The 24,642-nt window shown below is 39.5% G+C and overlaps 1 protein-coding gene across 4 annotated transcripts in view; it reads left to right on the forward strand.

Annotated features, from left to right (window-relative positions):
* The window catches only part of cpne5b (copine Vb), a 207,868-nt gene that overhangs the window by 114,008 nt on the left and 69,218 nt on the right, over nucleotides 1-24,642 (forward strand). For all 4 annotated transcript variants that reach the window (XR_002198020.2, XM_013132288.3, XM_013132289.3 and 1 more), the window contains one exon: nucleotides 2,593-2,656. Coding sequence is in view for 2 of the 4 variants with exons in the window: in XM_013132288.3 (XP_012987742.1) it covers nucleotides 2,593-2,656 (64 nt within the window). In the remaining 2 variants the exon portion in view is untranslated. The remainder of the gene's footprint in view (nucleotides 1-2,592; nucleotides 2,657-24,642) is intronic.

Genomic DNA, 24,642 nt, shown 5'->3' on the forward strand with positions numbered 1-24,642 from the left:
GGTGACCAAAAACCACAAAATGTCCCTTACTCAGCCTGTCAGCCAAGTTAGCCACCACTCCACACCCTAGGGACGTCTTTGTCCATGTTTTTCTGCAGCTCAGTGGGCATAAAGACATGGAGTTCTGCTCAGCCTTGAGTGGTAATGGATTTTGCAGAAAGGTTAGTAGGTAGTCCGACAGCTAAGGAGATAAGTTTGAATCCTATGATGGTTCCTGAAAAATAAATAGACAGAATTTTGTGAGTTCAAGCTGCCTTTTAAGGTTTTTTAAAGGTGTTCTCAGAACTCTTCCGACTTCTACAACAGCCTTTAAAAAGAGATACAAGAGGAGGGTGGGTTCAGAAAGGTGTGTCTTTATGCGACATTAAGAGTTAACGTGAGAGACAGACACAGTCTCAACCTTTAAGTGTTTACAGAAGGCCCATCTCTTCAGTCGGGTCTATGATTAATTGTAGTCTGGCTCAGGTGTGTGAGATTGAATGGCAAGGCACTGGATATACCAGACAAATCATCCTGGCTGTCTATGTCTACTGGGCTCCCCTCCACTGGGATATCATTCCACTGGGATAACCATTCAAGGGTGGTTTTACTTGCTTACTTGTTTTACCACATGCCTTCGCTAACACTCATGTGATTGGAGCTAAATCTGAAGCATACACTCAGACCCAGTTTTCCTGTTGAAGCTTAGGATGACGATAGCCTTTGCACCATGCCTGACTACCTGGCCTGGCAGGTCCACACTGTCCGAAGTTCCCATGGTTATGTTGCCGATCTAGTTTCTGCCTGATGATCTCTGCTATACCTGGTCAACCCTGTTCCTGTTGATGTGAAAGGACTTATAAAATACATTTGATTGATTGACTTGTATGAAGTCTTTCCACAAAATTGACTTAGAGAACTGTCTTCACCTTGGTGCCCAGAGCATTCACGCTTTGAAGAGGGGGGGGGGGGGGGGTATAAAAGATTGGAAATGTAGATGATGGAATTACCAGATTCCTTCTCTCATGATCTTTCCAGCAGGTGAACCAAATGAATGAATTAATCTAGTCTGGGACCTGTTCCTGTTCTTATTGAGTGACTTAGCTGTTTACCTTCTTAGGGAACACTGGTCTTCAGACCTCCAACCATCACCGTGCATTTCAAACTGAAACATGCTCTCCTCCATTTCATCTGGAATCTTCATTGATTTATAGGGTATTGCCTGGCACTGTTAGAGGGGGAGATAAAGAGACAGAGATAGAAAGAGAAAGTGGGAGGTGGAGAAAATGTGGGGTGTATACAGAGATGAAAGAGTGTTGGGGACAAGAGAGACACACATATCACACTGGCCTTCTACTTAGTCCACATGAATAAGATGCAGCCCCTTTCTACTATTGCACACTGTGAGATGTCCGTTGATGAATGAGTCAATTAGCAGACAAACAGAGACATCACGCACACTCCCCTTCCCTCTAGAGAATAATAAATAGTACCCACTAAAATTTCAGTTTAATGGTTGCTGTAACTCTTGGCTGGATTAATACTAAGGTCAGGGAAATAAAGTCTGATGGGTTACTGGGGAAGTGTAGAATTTACCATCTAGTGCAATATAGCTTACATTTTTACACCAACCTCTTTACTATGAAGTGCCATCTTCCTCTAAAGAGAGCCCATTGCCAGCTCAACATTTTTTTTCTGAAATGGAAGGCAGAGGAGGATATGAAATTATCTAAAATGCTGAAGCAATTCCTTTATGTTCATGTCCAATCTGTCCTCACACAGACACGTTCTCCAGTGACATCTAAATGCCATTTCCGAACCATTATACTTTTAAATTCCAACTGTCGTAGGAAAAAACACCTGAGGAAGTCTGGTCGGTGGGTGTGGGTGTTTGTGAGCCAGACAGGAAGAAGGGAGTCAGAAAGAAAGTGAGAGAGCATAGTCAAGTTTTCCTGTCTCGCTTGCTCTTTTATTCTTTCATTTTTTTCTCCTATCTCTTTTTCACTTTCTCTCTGTCTTTATCTGTCTTTCTCACCTCCTCCCCCGTCTCTCTCTCTCTCTCACATGCTCTGCCTCTCATTATATATTACAATATCAGGCTGGCAGCTGTTATGTTTACTGAGCTGTAAAACTGTAAAACCCCAAATGATGACAGTCATAACATGGCCGTTGGAGGGCATTAGAATAAAACTAATCAAAGGGATCACAGCACACAATATGAATCTGTCGATTAAATGCAGGGACAGACCAGAGGCAGCCACTGCTTGAAGTTGCCAGATGGAATCTAATAAGAGGAAGGTGTAGGGCTATTTCAGGACCCTGGTCAGCTACTGTCTCCTTCTTCCTGCTTGGATTCAGCACCATGGACAGCGATATTGAGTATGGACATGCCATTTCTGTTGCTTGCAATAAGTGCGGTGTGTCTGATTCTGACCTGGCCAACCAGGTGTCATCCCTCTCTAGCCAACCAGTGACATATCATGATCAATACATGCCAACAACACCAGACAAGCTGTCCCTGGAGGACTGGAGCTTGGCACCTTTAGGGTACAGATACTGCACCTGGCCCAACTTAACCACCGAACTTTCTCTCTCCCTGTCTGTTTTCAACAGAGGGATAGCTGGCAAGAAATGTGGGACAATCATCCTATCTGCAGAGGAGCTGGGTAACTGCAGGGTATGTATCAGCTTGTGATATTTATCATAAAGTATTGTTACATTACCATTGCCGTTAACAAAACATTACCGACACATTACCATTTCCTTACCATTATCATTACATTACCATCGACATTAACATTACAAACATCACCATTACCAACATATTACCATTTCCTTACCATTATCATTACATTACCATTGACATTAACATTACACATTTTACCATTACCAACATATTACCATTACACAACATTAACAGTACATTGACTTTACAGTTACCATTATAGTATAAGTATATAGCATTACTATTTCTATTATATTACCATTATAGTACATTAATATGCCTTTGCTATTTCTATGATAGTACCGAAATAGTACATTACTATGTCATTATCATTACTATAAAATTTACCATGAGATTACATTACATCAATATCACATTATCATACCATCACCATTCCATTGCTATTGCATTTTAGACTGTAAGCACAGCTACCTTGTGATTTTGACTTTGCTCTGCCTGTGACTACATACAACATATGTGTCTTGTTACCTGTGTTTGCATCTTTTCCTGTACTCTTCATGCTCAAGCAAACACACTTACACATATATAAACAGTAGTCAAAAGTTTGGACACACCTACTCATTCAAGTGTATTTGGTGGCACTTTGTTTTACAGGATGTAAATAATTAGGTAATGACTAGGTTATTTGCAGGAAACAATATAGAAACAAAGAGAAAAATATAACAACGTGGGTAACAACGTGGTAACTACACATCAATAGTAAGCATGTTTCTGTGGAAATTAGTAGATGACTAATCATTTGCTTGTTTATGCTGAAATAACTAGGAAACTTTAAGTTGTATAAAAAGTTCAACAAAACAATACAGAATAAAGACCACAACAACCGGCGTAGGTTTGTATTGTATATTGGGGGGGCTCATAGTCAGTGGATCCTAGGATTTTCACTCTTTTCCAGGGGGTCACAAGGAAAGTTCCACAAAACAATGCAGCATAAAGACTACAAAAAACGTGTAAGAATCTGGAAATTACCCATCAAGAGTTGATATGTTGCAGTCCTATATTTCATTACTTTCTCGAAATTCAATTGTTAAAATCCCCTGTATATACACATTTACACTGAGTAGTTTTACTGCAAAGCTGTTGTCTTATTACCATGCATATCAGCATTTTTGTTTTCCCTTTTCCAACATTGTTTATCTTTTATTTCATGTGTACTCGGGATGTACCTACCAGTTCCTTGGATTTTCATTGTACTTTCCATAAACCTTCATGTAGCCACTAGTAATGGTTTTGATTTTACAGTTGAGCCTCTGGAACAAGCCCCTTTACTTGCCTGTTATCGCCATATTACCGTAGTTGCAATGCAAATGGCTATCCTCCTATTACTATGCAATTTTCTAGTATTAGACTTATTCTTTCCACTTATTTTCAACATACATTTCTGCGTAAATTTCAAAATGTAGGTTGAACACTTGCTTTAAATGTATTTCAAACAAAACGTTGAGTCAATATTTGCATTTCAATCTTGCATATGAAACAAAGTACAAAGAAAGATGACTGCTACCAACCAACTTTCAGTAATTCCTTAACAGAGACAATTTCTTTACCTTCTTCTTGCTCCACTTTTTACATTTCCATTTCTCCATCAATCTGTGTCCAACCACTCTGAAAAACAATGCCTTTCACCTAGAAAATACTTACAAGGCTTATGTGAAGACTTTATCTCCACTACGTTGTTTCCTCAAGGTACCACAAAGCAAACATCAAAAAGCATAACATGTAGTTAGTACTAGAATCACATTGATACATCTACAAGCTGCCAGATGCCTCCACTTTTCCGAAGGGGTCACTTGAGGATGTGTTGACCCAAAATGTCACTTTTACATTGAAGCTTCCCCCACAAATTTTCTAGAAGCATTTTCATTTGGCAGCATGTTTGGTTGAGTTTAATGCTTTGAACATAACTCACTGTAAGTAGTAGATAAGTTATGTTAAATTTTCGGTTTCAACGGAACACAGTTGCAAAATCATGCATGATTCACAGACAGAAAAGGAGATCCGGTTATTAAGTGTCTTTTTTGAAGTATAATCCATCATTGTTTCATAAATATACTTTGAGGTGAATAATGACTTGTGTTTTCAAAAAGAACATGTATGTAGATAATAATTTACTACAAACAGTAGTTGACAAAATAAATTTTTCCCCTGCTTATATATTGGAACCCCCACTATATTACCATTATCATCACCTCCCAATGGTGTATTTGTGTCTAGATCCAACTCTGTCATGCTGTTATAAATGTTTTCATGTAGTGCATGTCCATGTATATAAAAGGGTGACATAATACAATTATTCTCTTAAATACACTTATCAAAAAAGTAATTATATAATTATTATTATTATTAGTAATCAACACAATATTACACTAAGGCAATTAAACTTGTGACAACACGTGCACTGAAGAGGCAACTTTTGCATTTTGCTAGTGTCTTTGTCACTACTGGTAGCACGAGGCTGTACCTGCAGCCCGTTGAGTTTGCAAAGGCAGTCCAGCTCCTCCAGGATGGCACATCCATGGCACATCCATACGTGCCGTCGAAGGTTTGCTGTGTCTTCCAGTACATTCTCAAGAGCATGGAGGAGATACAAGGAGACAGGCCATTACAAGAGATGAGCTGGAAAGGGCCATAGAAGGGCATCAACCCAGGAACAGGACCGGTATCTGCTCCTTTGTGCGAGGAGTAACAGGAGGAGCACTGCCAGAGCCCTACAAAATGACCTCCAGCAGGCTACTAGTAGGACCTGTGCTAACAGCCCAGCACCATGCAGCTCGATTGGCGTTCGCCAGAGAACACCAGAATGGGCAGGTCTGCCATTGGAGCCCCGATTTCTTCACAGATGAAAGCAGGTTCACACTGAGCACATGTGACAGACGTGAAAGAGTCTTGAGACGCTGTGGTGAACTTTATGCTGCCTGCAACATCATCCAGCATGACCAGTTTGGCGGTGGGTCAGTGATTGTCTGGGGAAGCATATCCTTAGAGGGTCGCACAGACCTCCACGTCTTAGCCAATGTCATCCTTACTGCTGTTTGGTACCAGGATGAAATTCTCAGACCCATCGCCAGACCTTACGGTGGGCCCTGGGTTCATTCTGGTGCAGGACAATTCCCGGTCTCATGTGGCCAGAGTGTGTAGGCCATTCCTGGATGATGAAGGCACTGATGCCATTGACTGGCCCTCATGTTCCCCAGACCTGAAACCAATTGAGAACCTCTGGGATGTTATGTATTGGTTGCACCAAGTAGCACCACAGTCTGTCCAGGAACTTACTGATGCCCTGATCCAGGTCTGGGAGGAGATCCCCAGGACACCATGCACGGTCTAATCAGGAACGTCGCCAGATGGGCTATACACAGTACTGAGTCACGTTATGAGTTGCCGTGATGAAATTCATAAAATCTAGAACAGCCTGTCAATTGTTTAATTTTTTATTTGGTGTGAGTTCAAATCCAGCCCTCAATTGGTTGGTTGGTGTCCGCTGACTGGTGTTACGTTATTTTGTTCTCAACGAATTACACAATGTACAGTAAAGATTTTTATCTTTTGTATATTTTGTACGTTGAGCCCCGATTTCTGATTTAGGTGTTCCCTTAATCTTTTTGAGCAGTGTAGGCCTATATTAAAAGATACTTGGTATGACAGAGTGGATATATATTGTTGTTTTGCAGTGGCTATAAAAGTTTATCCTGAGTGGATAAATATTCCTAAGAGACAAAAATTATAAAGTCAGAGGGGGGATTGAACCAGGGTTAAAATGTTAATTGAACATCGAAGTCAAGAACCTTCCCACACTGTATAACAGTGTAAAGTGAAAAATATTTTGTGTGGCCACCATTATTTTCCAGCACTGCCTTAACCTTCTTGAGCATGGAGTTCCTCAGAGCTTCACAGATTGCCATTGGAGTCCTCTTCCACTCCTCCATGACGATATCACAGAGCTGGTGGATGTTAGAGACCTTGCGCTCCTCCACCTTCTCTTTGAGAATGCTGCACATATGCTCAATAGGGTTTAGGTCTGGAGACATGCTTGGCCAGTCCATCACCTTTACCCTCAGCTTCTTTAGCCAGGCAGTGGTCGTCTTTGAGGTGTGTTTGGGGTCATTATCATGTTGGAATACTGCCCTGCGGCCCAGTCTCCGAAGGGAGGGGATCATGCTCTGCTTCAGTATGTCACAGTACATGTTGGCATTCATGGTTCCCTCAATGAACTTTATCTCCCCAGTGCCGGCAGCATTCATGCAGCCCCAGATCATGACACTCCAACATGCTTGACTGTAGCCAAGACACACTTGTCTTGGTACTCCTCACCTGGTTGCCGCCACACACACTTGACACCATCTGAACCAAATACGTTTATCTTGGTCTCATCAGACCACAGGACATGGTTCCAGTAATCCATGTCCTTAATCTGCTTGTCTTCAGCAAACTGTTTGCAGGCTTTCTTGTGCATCATCTTTAGAAGAGGCTTCCTTCTGGGACGACAGCCATGCAGACCAATTTGATGCAGTGAGTGTGTGGCGTATGGTCTGAGCACTGATAGGCTGACCCCCCACCCCTTGATCCTCTGCAGCAATGGTAGCAGCACTCATACATCTATTTCCCAAAGACAACCTCTGGATATGACACTGAGTATGTGCACTCAACTTCTTTGGTCGTCCATGGCGAGGCCTGTTCTGAGTGGAACCTGTGCTGTTAAACCACTGTATGATCTTGGCCACCGTGCTGCAGCTCAGTTTCAGGGTCTTGGCAATCTTCTTATAGCCTAGGCCATCTTTATGTAGAGCAACAATTATTTTTTTCAGATCCTCGGAGAGTTCTTTGCCATGAGGTGCCATGTTGAACTTCCAGTGACCAGTATGAGGGAGTGTTAGAGCGATGACACCAAATTTAACACAACTGCTCCCCATTCACACCTGAGACCTTGTAACACTAATGAGTCACATGGCTAATTGGGCCCAATTTCGAAATTTTCACTTAGGGGTGTACTCACTTTTGTTGCCACCAGTTTAGACATTAATGTGTTGTGGCTGTACCTGCAGCCCGTTCAGTTTGCACAGGCAGTCCAGTGTGTTGTGTTCTGTTATTTTGAGGGGACAGCAAATGTACACTGTTATATAAGCTGTATAATCACTACTTTACATTGTAGCAAAGTGTCCTTTCTTCAGTGTTGTCACATGAAAATATATAATCTAATATTTACAAAAATGTGAGGGGTGTACTCACTTTTTTGAGATACCGTATATGTACCATTTTTAAAGAAAACATGAGTAAACAGGCAAAACAAATGTGTTTTATTTCTTATGGGATTCATATTCAACTGTAGGTTATAACAGAATGGCACAATCATGAAACAGAACAACAAAAAAATTATATTACCCTGTTCAAAATCTGCATACCCTTAGTTCTTAATACTGTGTATTGCCCCCTTTAGCATTTGTAATAATTGTCTATGAGGCCCTGATTTCTTGCATGTTGTATAGCCTATTTGTCTTGGCAATATGCCTCCATGTCATGCAAAGTCTTTGGTCATCTTGCATGATCCGCACGTTTGAGATCCCAGCAGAGTGGCTCAATGATATTAAGGTCAGGAGACTGTGATGGCCAGAAATTTCACCTTTTTCTGCTGTAACAACTGGAGGGTCAACTAGGCCTTGTGCTTCAAGTCATTGTCATACTGGACAGTCTAAGAGCGTCCCATGCGTAGCTTTCGTGCAGAAGAATGCAAATTGTCTGACAGTATTTCCTGATAACACGCTGCATTTATCTTGCCATCAATTTTCATAAGATTCACCGTGCCTTTAGAGCTCACACACACCCTAAACATCAGTGAGCCACCACCATGCTTCACAGTGGGGATGGTATTCTGTTCACTATAGGCCTTGTTGACCCCTCTCCAAACACAGTGCTTATGGTTGTGATCATAAAGTTCTATTTTGGTCTCCTCACTCCAAATTCCAGTGTGCCAGAAGCTGTAAGGCATGTCAAGGTGTTGTCGGGCATTTTGTAACTGGGCTTTTTTATGGCATTGGCACAGTAAAGGCTTCATTCTGGCAACTTGACCATGCAGCTAATTTCTTTCAAGTATCGTCGTATTGTGCTCCTGAAACAACCATACAGTGTTTTTCTAGAGCAGCCTGTATTTCTCCTGAGGTTACCTGTCAGTTTTTCTTTGCATCCTGAACAATTTTTCTGGGGGTTTTGGCTGAAATCTTTCTTGGTCTACCTGACTGTGACTTGGTATCAAGAGATTGCCGAGTCTTCCACTTCTTTATAAGTGGTGGAACTGTACTGACTGGCATTTGCAAGGCTTTGTATACCTTTTTATATCCTTTTCCACCTTTATGAAGTTCCATTACCTTGCTACGCAGGTCTTTTGACAGTTATTTTCTGCTCCACGTGAGAGCTGACCAACTCATAGACTATTTATACACAGACACTAATTGCAATGTAAAAAGCCACATGTGTGGGAAATGTACCTTTAATTGCCATTTTAACCTGTGTGTGTCACCTTGTGTGTCTGTAACAAGGCCAAACATTCAAGGGTTTGTAAACCTTTGATCAGGGCCATTTGGGTGATTTATGTAATCATTATGATTTAAAAAGGAGCCAAACAACTAGGTGATAATAAATGGCTTCATATGATCACTGTCTTTAGGTGAAAGACAGTTTTTTTTTTGCATGAACAGTCATATTTTCAAAATCAATGCCAAAATGTCACTATTTCTGCCAGGGAAAACTTACAAGCTCAGCTGTATCTGGTTTTGTCTTCGCATGGTGGAGTTTCTTTGCATGGCATCCATGATTCCAAAAATTATTTCAAATTTCAGACCACAGGACAGTTTTCCACTTCTCCTCAGTCCATCTTATATGAGCTTGGGCCCAGAGAAGGAGGCGGTGGTTCTGGATCTTGTTTATATATGGTTTCTTCTTTGCATAGTAGAGTTTTAACTTACATTTGTGGATGCTGCAGCGTACTATGTTCACAGACAGTAGTTTTCTGAAGTGTTCCAAAGCCAATGCAGTGATTTCCATAACAGAATTGTCTGTTTTTTATCCAGTGCTGCCTGAGGGCCCAATTATCATGTCCAATTTTGGTTTTCTTCGAATACTCTGTATCTTTTAATGATATTATGTACCGTGATGAGATCTCCAAACACTTTTCCATTTTACGTTGAGAAATGTAATTTTTGGCTGCGCAATCTTTCACAGAGTGATGAAACCCACCCCATCCTCACTTCACAGACCCATCCTCCCAGGAATGATGTTAATACCCAATCATGTTACTGACCTGTTGCCAATTGACCTTATTTGGTTTGTGATATTCCACCAAGTTTAGTTTTTTACATTAGTGCAGTTTATCCAACGGAAGTCATATTTCTACTTTTTTGATTTGTCCATCCTCACACCTGGTTCGTCTGAGTGGATGGGGCTACCTTGGCCCCCACCGTGTATGGAGATGGGGCAACAGCATAATATCCCCTCATCAGATCCCCTCATAAAAATTATACTATTATATACACTACATTTGCTCACAGTGTTACAGATGTCATTTATATAAGGAGTGAATAAACAAACGATCCAGAATCAAACCCTGGGGCACTCTTTTCTGAACACCTTGGAAACTAGACTATACAATCTGTTAGAATGGCTTGGGTTCTATCACTCAGATAATTCTTGTACCTCAAGCATATGTCCCTTGCCAATTCAACTGAGGACTATTTCATCAATAGAATGGTGTGATCAACTGTATCAAAAGCCTTTGACAAATCAATAGACAGCGCCACATAACATTTCTCATCCTGTGCTTTAACTATAGCATTAAATGTATAGTTCTGCCCAGATTCATATTTACCCTGAGCTGTTCCTGAAGGCACATCAAATTTTTTCAAAACAATCCATTATTCAGCTCTGTCCCAGTCTATACTTTGCATTATTTGCATCATCCAAATTTAAGAATGCTTTGCATTGCCGCTTTGATAATGCTGCATTGCAAGTGGAAAACTACTCCAAAACGCTTCAAACTACATTTGGTAATCTGTCGCGCTACCACAGATTTTTTTTACCCTGTATGCTGACAAAACAGCAGGCAGAATTTGGTGACTTCAAACTGGCACTAGCAAACTATTTCCTATAACCACCACAAACAGCTTCAGTTATTTGGCAATGATTTCATCATGGCTGGGCGTGAACTTTAACATCAATAAGCTATGTGAAGATAGGTAGCTGGCCCAATTCGTAGGTGGACTTTTTATTGATCATTAAGGAAAATGCCGCGGTCATGTTTTATTGTACCCTATATCTCACGAATTACGTTCCCTGGTAACTATTATAAAAACCACGATTATGTTCTATGCGCCAACATATGTAGTTGCCATTATGTCGTTCAAGAACGTTATATATTTAGAAAAATAAATCCATGTGTATGGTAATAATCCAATAGTTTTGTAGGATGTCATCTATCCAAACAAGGCAGTTTATGTAGACCATACCCACTCAACATCCCCACTCAAGCCAAATCAGTTGTTTTTAAAAGAATAATACATTACGAAAACCTGTATGGAGAGCGCCGCGTGTGGCCATTCAAAATGTGGATTGATATATAACGTTCTTGACCGACTTAATAGCACCAGATATGTTGGCATAGAAAGTAATCACGGTTTTTACAATAGTTCCCAGGGAACATAATTCTTGAGATATACGGTAGGTTTTATTCACAAGGAAAGGTGTAAGGGATGAAGTTTCACTTGTTTTCTTATCATAATCCAAAATTGTTTAAACAATTTATTTTTGCAATAAATGACCATGATGTGGGAGTATTTTTGGAGCAACTTCGCAAATGTTACGTAAGTGATAAACATTTTACAATCAAGGAATGTGACCTATATTTACAAAGAAGAGGACTAAACCCGTGGCAACAAGAGAGATTGTGAGTAATACTTAAATTGCTTTTTTATAATGCACAAAGTAAACATTGCCTCATTAGTGTAGATGCTGGCTAACTATTTGCAATTTGTGTATTTTTACAGCCATTTATAGAATTGCAGTATAATTTTATGCATCTGAAAATAATAACCCCAGTTTTTCAAGTCATTGCCTCCCTTTTGTTTAAATGATACAGACTTAATGTAAAAAGCCTTTTAATGGAATTGGCAAATGTTCAGCTCATATGATTATTCTTGAGTTTTTGTCTGATTGAAGTTTGGGATAAGATGTATGCTCTTCTCATTGGAGTGTATGAAATTAGGCAAAGTGGTATGATATAATGGTGCTTTAGTTACCATTTCAGTTAGAGGCTTTATGGTCTTTGTCTTTCATGAAATGGCTAAAGTTGATAGGTTTACATAAAGACCAGACCGTGATTTACTTGTTGATTTTGTATATGCTTCTTTGTGCACAGCTCAACCAATGATACTGCAAGCTTGTATGTACTTCATTAAACATTTTGTCATATTGTTTTGCAGGAACACTATTTCCAGTGAACAGTCGATGCCTCCTGGATCCTGGAAGTTATGCTCATGAGCCTACTACAGGCTCTTCCTTGAACACCGCATTCAATATCTGAAATCTATCACTTTCTCCCCCCCCCACTTGAAGTCTTAGCCTATCAGAAAGTATTTATTTAAACTAAACATGATAATAGAAAGCTTTGGGATAATGAGGAAGAATTTTAATGAAGTGCTCTGAATTGCCTGGAATTGCCACTCACCCTGCTTAAACCGTTGTCATACTGGAGCCTCATGGTGGTGCCTCGGTAAACTCACTATTCTGCTGCGCCGTTGCAAGATGAGGTTTTATTCCATCTTATGGATATGAATGGAGGTCCTGTAGTGGCTGTAGATATGGCCCAGGACTGGTGGGTTAGATGTGAAATTGAGAAGATGTTATGCACATTTTTAAAACACACATTTCACAGGAACTTGAACAACGGGGGTTAGCAACAATGTCAATCCCAACAATCTTTTTGGATTGTGTTACTCTTTATAAATTCCAACCTTAGCCTTACACTGTTTACCCAGGAAATAGAAGGAGAGACTACCCGTTCTTAAACACATTTTGTACCTCTGTAGGTATTGCGTGAAATCTAGAAATTGCTTCTTTATCACATCTATGAAGTGCACAAATAGACAGAGAACAGCGTAGAGAAGACCTGTCTACATGAGGACTACACTGCAGATCAAGATAGAAAAAAGAAATGGATTAATATAGACTCTGATTGATTCAAGGTCCTCCCCGCTATTGTGTTGGACAAAACCCTGATCCTAGACCTGCGTCAAGACTTCCTGATCCAGTCCTTCCACCTAATATAGCAACCCTGCCAAAGCAGGGTAAAGGAAGAGGTGGTTGCACTTCAAAGATCTTGCTTTCTAAAAAGGCCAAAAAAAGGTAACTGTTCTGCACTCACTATGCGTTTGTGTACACTGCTAGGCAGAGAGGCAAACACTCTCCCATTAAGGACCCAAGACAGGAGATGCCTTCAAGTGTTTTTAATGGAAGCCGTGTGAAACTGTAACTGTACAGAGTTTCAATCTCATGCCCATACAGATGAAAAAACTCCAATGTACAAACAAATACATGTAATTTACCACTGACCACTGCAGACACACAGAACTATGTCAAGAATGCCAGTCAAAATATAGATCAAATCTATCATACTAGCTTATATAACCAACTTAAGTAGACAGGCTAAAGAAAAGAAAAAGCTTCAACAAAAAGAAAAGCTTTAACAAAGGCATGTAAATAATAATGTTCACAGGTGCAACGTAGCTGCATTCCCTGATGTGGTTTTCAACAAAATGGAGACTTAAATGACAGATGCTAAGTATTATTACAATACTGATGAGTAGAGGGTATCAGACCCAAAGCTCAGGGCAGAAGAGTCACGGTAGTAACACAATGTTTAAATACTGTATTGGGAAGTAGTTATCCACTTACATTCATACTTTACTGTAGCAGTGTAAAATTGTATAAATTACATAAACAGATATTTTTGAATTCACTTTGAATTCAACTGTACTAAAGTCCCATTGTTGCCACCAGCCATCACATCAGGAGCATGCCCAGACATTGTTGGGAGTGCATATAGGCACGTGGGGGCCATACACACTACTGAGTCACATCATTAGTTGCCGTGATGAAGTTTACGCAAGTTGGAACAGCCTATGATTTCAATTGTTTATTTTGATTTTCGTTGTGAGTTTGAATCCAGCCCTCAATCGGTTGGTGATTTTGGTTTCCATTGACCGTTAATATTTTTTGTTCATCAAGACCCAATGCGTGATTTAAGTGTTACATTAATTTTTTGGAGCAATGTAAACTTACTGTTGACATTTAAAATAATTTCTATAGTCAGTTCAATGCTTCATCAGCTTCTAGAAACCAAATGTATTGTCCAGTTAGTGATATTTGTGTTGGATGACGATAACCACACAGGATGGCAGACCTTTACGGTCTCCTTTCTGTAGCCTTCCTTCTTTCAACGACCACTCCAACACAATTATGTATGCAAAATGCCTGTGACACCATTATTTTTTTTACAAATTTTATTAAGCTTAACATGTAACACTTCATTCTACCACCGACCATTAGTCCCAGTTCAGATACACGTGATGGAGTGAATACAGAAAAAGCGTAATCTTTAATCTGATGATTTGCAACATGCTTAAACAGTACAGTTAGGATGTACAGTCACATTATGAAACATACAGCTGGTCCGGAAATAATTGGACACGGACACAGGTTTTGTTATTTTGTCTGTTTACCGAAATATATTCAAGTTACAGTTAAATAATGAATATTGGCTTGAAGTGCAGTCTCTCAGCTTTAAATTGGAGGAAGGGATTAGGAATTATAGCTCTTTAATATGTAGCCCCAACTTTTTCAAGGGACCAAAAGTAATTGGACAATTGACTCAAGCTGTTTCAGGGACAGGTGTGCGCAATTCCTTAATTATTTCTTCATGAATTAAGCAGGTAAAAGGTCTGGAGTTTCCAGGTGTGGCATTCGCATTTGGAAGCTGTTTCTGTGAACCTACAACATGCAGTCAAAGGAGTTCTCAATGCAAGTGGAACAGGCCATCCTTAGGCTACAAAAATAAATATATATCTGAGAGAAACAAGGCATTGGTGAGCTCTGCAACACAAAAAGGCTTGGCCGTCCACGGAAGACAACAGTGGTGGATGATGGTAGGATCCTTTCCATTGTAAAGAAAAACCCCTTCACAACATCCAGCTAAGTGAATAACATTCTCTAAGAGGTAGGCATATCATTATCCAAGTCTACCATAAAGACAAGACTTGACAAGAGCAAATACAGTGGGCTCACCATAAGGTGCAAACCATTCATAAGCCTCAAGAATAGAAAGGCTAGATTAGACTTTGCCAAAAAAGCATCTAAAAAGCCAGCCCAGATCTGGAACAGCATTCTTTGGACAGATGAAACTAAGATCAACCTGTACCAGAATGATGGGAAGAAATAAGTATGGAGAAGGCTGTGAACAGCTCATGATTCGAAGCACACCACATGGTCGGTAAAACACTGTGGAGGCAATGTGATGGCATGGGCATGCATGGCTTCCAATGGCACTGCATCATTAATGTTTATTGATGATGTGACAGAAGACAGAAACAGCCGGATACATTCTGAAGTGTATAGGGATATATTTTCTGCTCAGATTCAGCCAAATTCAGCCAAATTCAGCAAAGTTGAACGGCGCTTCACTTTACAGATGGACAATGACCCAAAAATTTACCTGGTCTCAGGTACCTATGTAGACTATTTTACGAAAATCCATGGCACCCTATGTCATATGATATGTGACGTTACGTTAGGTTACATTACAATGCACCACCAAAACGTATGATACATAACGAAATTATTAAAATGTAAAATATCTTACAAACGCTATGACAATGTATCAAATGTTACGAGCGCTATTAAAACGTAAAATAACATACGAACGCCAGACAAACGTATGATATTTACGAGCGCTGTGAAAGACGATTTTTATCAGAGTTTGACCTGCGTTTCGAACCAGTGACGTTTGGGTGAGAAAGCAGTCGCCTAACCCACTGCCCCACATTAGATATGGGGACTTAGGATGAGTAACAGCAATTGCAAGGTCGCTAGAATATGTTATAAAAGCATTTTATCGTTAACATTACGTTAACGTTAGGCATCACAGCACTGGGGTTATGGTTAAGATTAGATCTCACTGCACCGGGGGTTAAGGTTAGGGTTAAGGTTTGGGCTATGGTTAGGAAACAAAAAAGGTTAGGTTAGGTGAGGGTTACATCTCACAGCTCTGGGGTTCAGGTTAAGGTTTGGGTTAAGGTTAGGTATCACATCACTGGGGTTAAAGTTAGGGTTATGGGTTTGGATTTGGGTTAGGATTACAAAGAAAATCACTTCAAACATATTTATGTTGTGACAACACCATTCACCAAGACTGGTTACAGGTTCCACACTGGAGCAGTGGGTAGCCTGTCTAGGATGCAGAAGGTCCCTGCTTTTTTTTTCTCCATTCTGACTCTAATGTTATTTTACTGCACGTAATATATCTTACGAAATTCCCTGCCTAAGATTTACCTAAACTAGTCTACTGTTTTCGCAGTCAAATAAGTGGAATTTTCTGCAATGCCCGAGTCAATCAACTGATCTCAATCCAATCAAGCATGCATTTCACTTGCTGAAGTCAAAGTTAAGACAGAAAGACCCATGAACAAACAACAACTGAAGACAGCTGCCGTAACGGCCTGGCAAAGCATCACAAAGAAGGAAACCCAGCATTTGGTGATGTCCATGCGTTCTAGACTTTTAGGGAGTCATTGTCTGCAAAGGAATAACGACAAAGTATTAAAAATTAACATTTAATTTATGATTGTGTTAATTTGTCCAATTACATTTGAGCCCCTGAGATAAGGGAACTGTCTATAACAATGGTTGCAATTCCTAAACATTTCAAACAATATTTTTGTTCAACCCCTTGAATTAAAGCTGACAGTCTGCACATCAATTGCATCTTGGTTATTCCATTTCAAATCCAGTGTGGTGGCATACAGAGACAAAATTCTGAAAATTGTGTCAGTGTCCAAATATTTCCGGGCCTAACTGGCTAGGCTTTTCTCTTGCTACTGTTACTTGGACTTGCCTTACAGACTTGTTTGCTAATGTGAAGTAGCTTCTTACTCTTTTGAGAGCTGTCCATTGGGTCCCTCGGGCCTAGAACATATTTTCCAATTTATTTTTGGGAAGTAAAAAAAGTTTTGAGCACCCCAGGAGTTATGAGGAGTGTGAAATCCAGATGATGAACCACACCATCTTGGAACGAGTTCAGCTTCAGGGACTGAGTCATTCATGTTCTCCCACACTGACATCAATAGTTCCTATTCATTGCAACAGAAACATTTAGTTTTGGTTGGCATTAGATTGCATGATCCACAACTACACCACCAATCTCTGGATATTCTGGACAAGGGTTGGGGTTTAAGTGGTTCACCATCACCCTCCTCCTCAGCTGCGGTCTGAACCTCTAGTTGGTCAATTCATCCTCTGTGTATTCTGGTTCAAACAAGTAGTGCTTTGTCCCATTAAAAAGTATTCTTCCTGGTCGTATTCAGAGACATGTGTCTTTTGCTTTCTTTCGCAAGCAAATCAATTTTGACTGACCACGGTGAATATCTACAATGAAATAGACTTATTTTCTAGCTAGCGATTGCTCATTTCTATCTAATGTGATGTATACACTTCCTCTTCCCCCAAAAAACGCAAGTTGATACATTTGTGAACTAAACTGACCAGTAAACACAGGAAGTACCAGTTTATTTGAAAATGTTATTTATATTGCAAAAATGAAACCTTTATTTTCGAGGAATACAACATTGTCAAAATCTTTGAGGTAAACAACACCAATAGAATTCGTTTTAAATATTTTGGAGTAGTTTTCCGCTTGCAGTGTATTTTTGTAAAGTGGGATGCACTGTTTCCATTCATGAATTTGGACTTTGCTAATAATGCTAATTACAGATTGGAACAGAGCTGACTAATGGATTGCTTTGAAAAATGACTATGTGCCTTCAGGAACAGCTCAGGGTCAGTGGACCTTAACCCAAATATGAATCTGGGCAGAACAATCCCTTTAATGCTATAGTTAAAGCACAGGATGTGAAATATTATTATTGATGAAATAGTCATCACTTGAATTGGCAAGGGACATATGCTTGTGGTTTAAGAATTACCTGAGTGATAGAACCCAAGCCATTCTAACAGATTGTATAGAGTCCAGTTTCCAAGGTGTTCAGAAAAGAGTGCCCCAAGGTTTGATTCTGGATCGTTTGTTATTCACTCCTTATATAAATGACATCTGTAACACTGTGAGCAAATGTAGTATTTATACACTCACCTAAAGAATTATTAGGAACATCTGTTCAATTTCTCATTAATGCAATTATCTAATCAACCAATCACATGGCAGTTGCCTCAATGCATTTAGGGGTGTGGTCCTGGTCAAGACAATCTCCTGAACTCCAAACTGAATGTCAGAATGGGAAAGAAAGGTGATTTAAGCAATTTTGAGCGTGGCATGGTTGTTGGTGCCAGACGGGCCGGTCTGAGTATTTCACAATCTGCTCAGTTACGGGGATTTTCACGCACAACCATTTCTAGGGTTTACAAAGAATGGTGTGAAATGGGAAAAACATCCAGTATGCGGCAGTCCTGTGGGTGAAAATTCCTTGTTGATGCTAGAGGTCAGAGGAGAATGGGCCGACTGATTCAAGCTGATAGAAGAGCAACTTTGACTGAAATAACCACTCGTTACAACCGAGGTATGCAGCAAAGCATTTGTGAAGCCACAACACGCACAACCTTGAGGCGGATGGGCTACAACAGCAGAAGACCCCACCGGGTACCACTCATCTCCACTACAAATAGGAAGAAGAGGCTACAATTTGCACGAGCTCACCAAAATTGGATAGTTGAAGACTGGAAGAATGTTGCCTGGTCTGATGAGTCTCAATTTCTGTTGAGACATTCAGATGGTAAAGTCAGAATTTGGCATAAAAAGAATGAGAACATGGATCCATCATGCCTTGTTACCACTGTGCAGGCTGGTGGTGGTGGTGTAATGGTGTGGGGGATGTTTTCTTGGCACACTTTAGGCCCCTTAGTGCCAATTGGTCATCGTTTAAATGCCACAGCCTACCTGAGCATTGTTTCTGACCATGTCCATCCCTTTATGACCACCATGTACCCATCCTCTGATGGCTACTTCCAGCAGGATAATGCACCATGTCACAAAGCTCGAATCATTTCAAATTGGTTTCTTGAACATGACAATGAGTTCACTGTACTGAAATGGCCCCCACAGTCACCAGGTCTCAACCCAATAGAGCATCTTTGGGATGTGGTGGAACGGGAGCTTCGTGCCCTGGATGTGCATCCCACAAATCTCCATCAACTGCAAGATGCTATCCTATCAATATCGGCCAGCATGCTTTCAGCACCTTGTTGAATCAATGCCATGTAGAATTAAGGCAGTTCTGAAGGCGAAAGGGGGTCAAACACAGTATTAGTATGGTGTTCCTAATAATCCTTTAGGTGTGTGTATGTATATATATATATAGTAAAACATTTTATAATTTTTATGAGGGGATTTGATGAGGGGATATTATGCTGTTGCCCCATCTCCTGCTCAAGCATCTCTGGATCTCCAATCAGATTTTAAAATCATACAGAAATCCCTTGTAGATCTAAAGCTGATGCTTAATGCAGTTTAAAAAAAATATATATTCTAAGTGTAAAATGAAGATTTGTGCCCTGAACGGATCTGATATACTGTACAACCCCATTTCCAAAAAAGTTGGGACACTGCTTAAATATAAATGTAAGCAGAATACAATGATGTGCAAATCATTTAAACCCTATATTCAATAGAAAATAGTTCAAAACAACATATCAAATGTTGAAAGTGAGGTGTTGTAGTGTGGGCCGCACTATCCCCTTAACAGCAAAGGTAGTAGCTGTAATAGTACTGTGCCCAGGCTTACTTGGTATGAGTTGATAATAAAGCATTCTGGACATCATTAACCTTGAAGGGCTTTATTGAAAAACCGCTGCTTAAATTATTTATTCCATTATCATTTTCATTATGAATTGCAGTGGAAGTTCTCTCAAACGGAGAGCCAGCTGCAATTAAATGGTGATTAAATGCATAAACAATTTAAACTGTATCAATGGGCCCAGTGTCCAATACTATCTAATTTGGTAGTGAAGTGGTAGAATTTTTCTTTAGAATTTTGATTATTTTCAAAATTCTTGCAGGATTCCCATTACAATCAGATAAAGTATTATACATAGTATTCTGATTTTCCTGTTTCTCTGATATTAAAAAAATGTGTCAGGCTGATATTGATGCTGTTTGTCTAGCTTTTAGCCATGCCGCATTTGTTTTTGTAAAACTTCATACATTTTGATATTGTTATTGCAATTTCTGACCCTGTATGAGACATGCCTATCAGCGATAATTAATTGTTAAATAGTTTAATGCTTGTTCTGCATTTGGGATAGCGAAGACGCAGTCACTCCTACTTACAGCAAGGTCGTGCAAAAGGTCTTGTTCCCTAACATTTCTGAAACTTCCTTTAGTGACAATGCATGGTTTGGATCTCTGATTTCTGGTATCTCTAATACAAATATTAGGGCAGTGGTCACTAATATCTAGGGGTAACCCACCAGTTGATAAAAAATTATCTGATACATTTTAAATTGGGGTGAGTTGGCTAAGTGAATAGCTAGGTCATTATTAATGAAAGTTGGTTTGTAGCAGTTGTCTCTCTTTGTATGTTTTCTATTTCAGAAGTTCAAAATGCATATATCAATTAAATGTTTTGTTTTAGATACATTTAAAGCAAGTGTTCATCATACATTTAGAAATAAATGATTCATGTTTTTCTTCAACAAATGACATTTTGACTTTTAAATTCTAACAGTGGTGCCCAGATGCAGCAAGGCCCTCCCCAATCCAGCTTGTGTGTTTTATAGTACGGATATCTTTCTATGCAAAATGAAAGTACAGGTCAATTGCTTAGAAATAGGAGAACATATCTTTACTTTAGTTTGCAGGGACAATGCCTGGCCATTACACTGCAACTACACAGAAAGTAAAATGGAAACACTGTTGAAATTATTTTTTTAAAACTGGTAATCTGCAAGGTAATAAAAGATAGGATTGTTGCCAATGCCTGGCCTTTACACTGCAACTCAACATAAACGGAAGTTGAAACCAAGTAGGAAGAAGAAGGCTAATACTGGTAAATTGCATAGTAATAGGAGGATTGTCTTTTGCATGGCAACTACAGTAATATGGAGATAAAAGGCAAGTAAAGGGGCTTGTTCAAGAAGGTTAACTGTAAAATCAAGACCAATACTAGCAGCAACATGAAGGTTTATGGAAAGAACAATGAATATCCAAGGAAGTGGTAGGTACATTCCGAGTACACATGAAATAAAAGGTAAACAATGTTGGAAAAGGGAGAAGACAAATGCTGATATGCATGGTAATAAGACAACAGCTTTGCAGTAAAACTACTCAGTGTAAGTGTATATACTGGGGAATTTAACAACTGAGTTGTGCTGAAATAACAATAATGTTATACCCCCCCCAATATACAATACAAACCTAAGCTGTTGCTTACACAGTTCTTGTGGTCTTTATTCTGCATTGTTTTATGGAACTTTTCTTAAAGTTTCCTGGTTATCTAAACATAGAAAAGCAAATGATTAATGGATAACTAGCACACTCTTAACTAGTGTTGCTGTAGTTATTGCATAGTTATTTCCATCCTGCAAAAAGTTCTACCGGTATTTCTTTATTATTACTATGTTCATTTAGGTTTCTGTATGATTCCAAAGCTACTATTTCATAGTTTAGTTTTGATGTCTTCACTACAGTTCCACCATGCGTAAAAAAATTAAGAAATACTTTTGATATTTTTGACTGGTGCTATATATATATATATATATATATGTATACACACACACACATATATATATATATACACGTGTCTCTAAATATATATATGTATATGTGTAAAAAGTCGACACACCCCTGTTAAAATGCCAGGTTTTTGTGTTATAAAAGAATGAGACAAAGATAAATCAAAGATTTCAATTTGGTTTTCAATTGAATTGTTCACGTTATAAGTCACGTTAATGGTGGAAAAGAACAAGAACCTGGCATTTTAACAGGGGTGTGTAGACTTTTTATATCCACTGTATGTACATATATATGAGTAAATATTATACATACACACACATATACAGTGGGGAGAACAAGTATTTGATACACTGCGGATTTTGCAGGTTTTCCCACTTACAAGGCATGTAGAAGTCTGTAATTTTTATCATAGGTACTCTTCAACTGTGAGTGACGGAATCTAAAACAAAAATTCAGAAAATCACATTGTATGATTTTTAAGTAATTAATTAGCATTTTATTGCATGACATAAGTATTTGATACATCAGAAAAGCTAAATTTAATATTTGCCACAGAAACCTTTGTTTGCAATCACAGAGATCATATGTTTCCTGTAGTTCTTGACCAGGTTTGCACACACTGCAGCAGGGATTTTGGCCCACTCCTCTATACAGACCTTCTCCAGATCCTTCAGGTTTCGGGGCTGTCGCTGGGCAATACAGACTTTCAGCTCCCTCCAAAGATTTGCTATTGGGTTCAGGTCTGGAGACTGGCTAGGCCACTCCAGGACCTTGAGATGCTTCTTACGGAGCCACTCCTTAGTTGCCCTAGCTGTGTGTTTCGGGTCATTGTCATGCTGGATGACCCAACCACGACCCATCTTCAATGCTCTTACTGAGGGAAGGAGGTTGTTGGCCAAGATCTCATGATACATGGCCCCATCCATCCTCCTCTATTTTCCAAACACGTCCTGTCCCCTTTGCAGAAAAGCATCCCCAAAGAATGATGTTTCCACCTCCATGCTTCACGGTTGGGATGGTGTTCTTGGGGTTGTACTCATCCTTCTTCTTTTTCCAAACACAACGAGTGGAGTTTAGACCAAAAAGCTCTTTTTTTGTCTCATCAGACCCCATGACCTTCTCCCAATCTCCTCTGGATCATCCAGATGGTCATTGGTAAACTTCAGACGGGCCTGGACATGCGCTGGCTTGAGCAAGGGGACGTTGCAGGATTTTAATCCATGATGGCGTAGTGTGTTACTAATGGTTTTCTTTGAGACTGTGGTCCCAGCTCTCTTCAGGTCATTGACCAGGTCTTGCTGTGTAGTTCTGGGCTGATCCCTCACCTTCCTTATGATCATTGATGCCCCACAAGCTGAGATCTTGCATGGAGCCCAAGACAGAGGGAGATTGACCGTCATCTTGAACTTCTTCCATTTTCTAATAATTGTGCCAACCGTTGTTGCCTTCTCACCAAGCTGCTTGCCTATTGTCCTGTAGCCCATCCCAGCCTTGTGCAGGTCTACAAATATATCTCTGATGTCCTTACACAGCTCTCTGATCTTGACCATTGTGGAGAGTTTGGAGTCTGTTTGATTGAGTGTGTGGACAGGTGTCTTTTATACAGGTAACAAGTTCAAACAGGTGCAGTTAATACAGGTAATGAGTGGAGAACAGGAGGGCTTCTTAAAGAATAACTAACAGGACTGTGAGAGCTGGAATTCTTACTGATTGGTAGGTGATCAAATACTTATGTCATGCAATAAAATGCAAATTAATTATTTAAAAATCATACAATGTGATTTTCTGGATTTTTGTTTTAGATTCCGTTTCTCACAGTTGAAGTATACCTATGATAAAAATTACAGACCTCTACATGCTTTGTAAGTAGGAAAACCTGCAAACTCGGCAGTGTATCAAATACTTGTTCTCTCCACTATATAATGTGTGTGTATGTATATATATAATATTCATACACATTGACCCACATACACATACACACAGTTATATAGATATATATACTTAAAGTTATCTACTTTGTATTGAAACATTTCTAGTAATGTGGATATTAAACTCAAAAAAACTTAAAGAATAAAGCTGAATAAATGGGTGGAGGAACATAATGAATGCAGATGCTTCCAAACAGGTGTAAAGAAAAACTGAAGAGCAGCTTCGGTGACTGAGATTGGACATGAATGATGTGATCAGACCATGTCTGTAAGAACAGTCCGTCTAGATCTATCTAGACAGGGACATTATAGTAGGGTTGCAGTTCATAAGACCCTCATTACAAAGGGTTTTCCTTTAATTTGCCACCCATCTCTACAGAACATGTCTTAAGTATATTTAAATATATATTCCTGCTTGGATGCAGAGAAAGTATCTACTTTCTTCCATTCTGTTCACTATAATTGCAGTTAACACGATATTGTACCAATATCTTATATTGATACTTTCACTGATGACAAGACCCCTCAAATTCAAATCTGGACTTTTTAGTCAGTTTCACCAATATGTACCCTGTTTCAGGGATTGGTTTAGACATGGGATGCACTCATGGGTTCAGTCAGAGCCATGTACAGTATCAGTCAATTGGACACACCCTTTCAAGTGAATGTTTAAGAGTGTCCAAACTTTTCATTGGTACTGTAATAAGAGCCTGGCTGTCATGTTAGGTGTTTTTTTCTTTTATCCGACTCAAATGTACGTACTTTTCAGGTTGAATGGAAAACCACAATATAGTGACTTAGTTTTGAATATTCCTGGCCTATGCTTTACGTTTACTTTCTTATGGCAGTTTAATAATTTGGATATGACTGCAATAATTGCAGTAATTTCTAATATTGTGTCATGTTGACTCTGTATCCAGTGCTTTCCCAGGGAGAATGTTAAAATACATACATACCCCTGGGTCAGTGTCTCTGCTGGGAACAAAGAGATTAAA

The sequence above is a fragment of the Esox lucius genome, chromosome 17 (assembly GCF_011004845.1).
Source record: "Esox lucius isolate fEsoLuc1 chromosome 17, fEsoLuc1.pri, whole genome shotgun sequence".
Classification (NCBI taxonomy): Eukaryota; Metazoa; Chordata; class Actinopteri; order Esociformes; family Esocidae; genus Esox; species Esox lucius.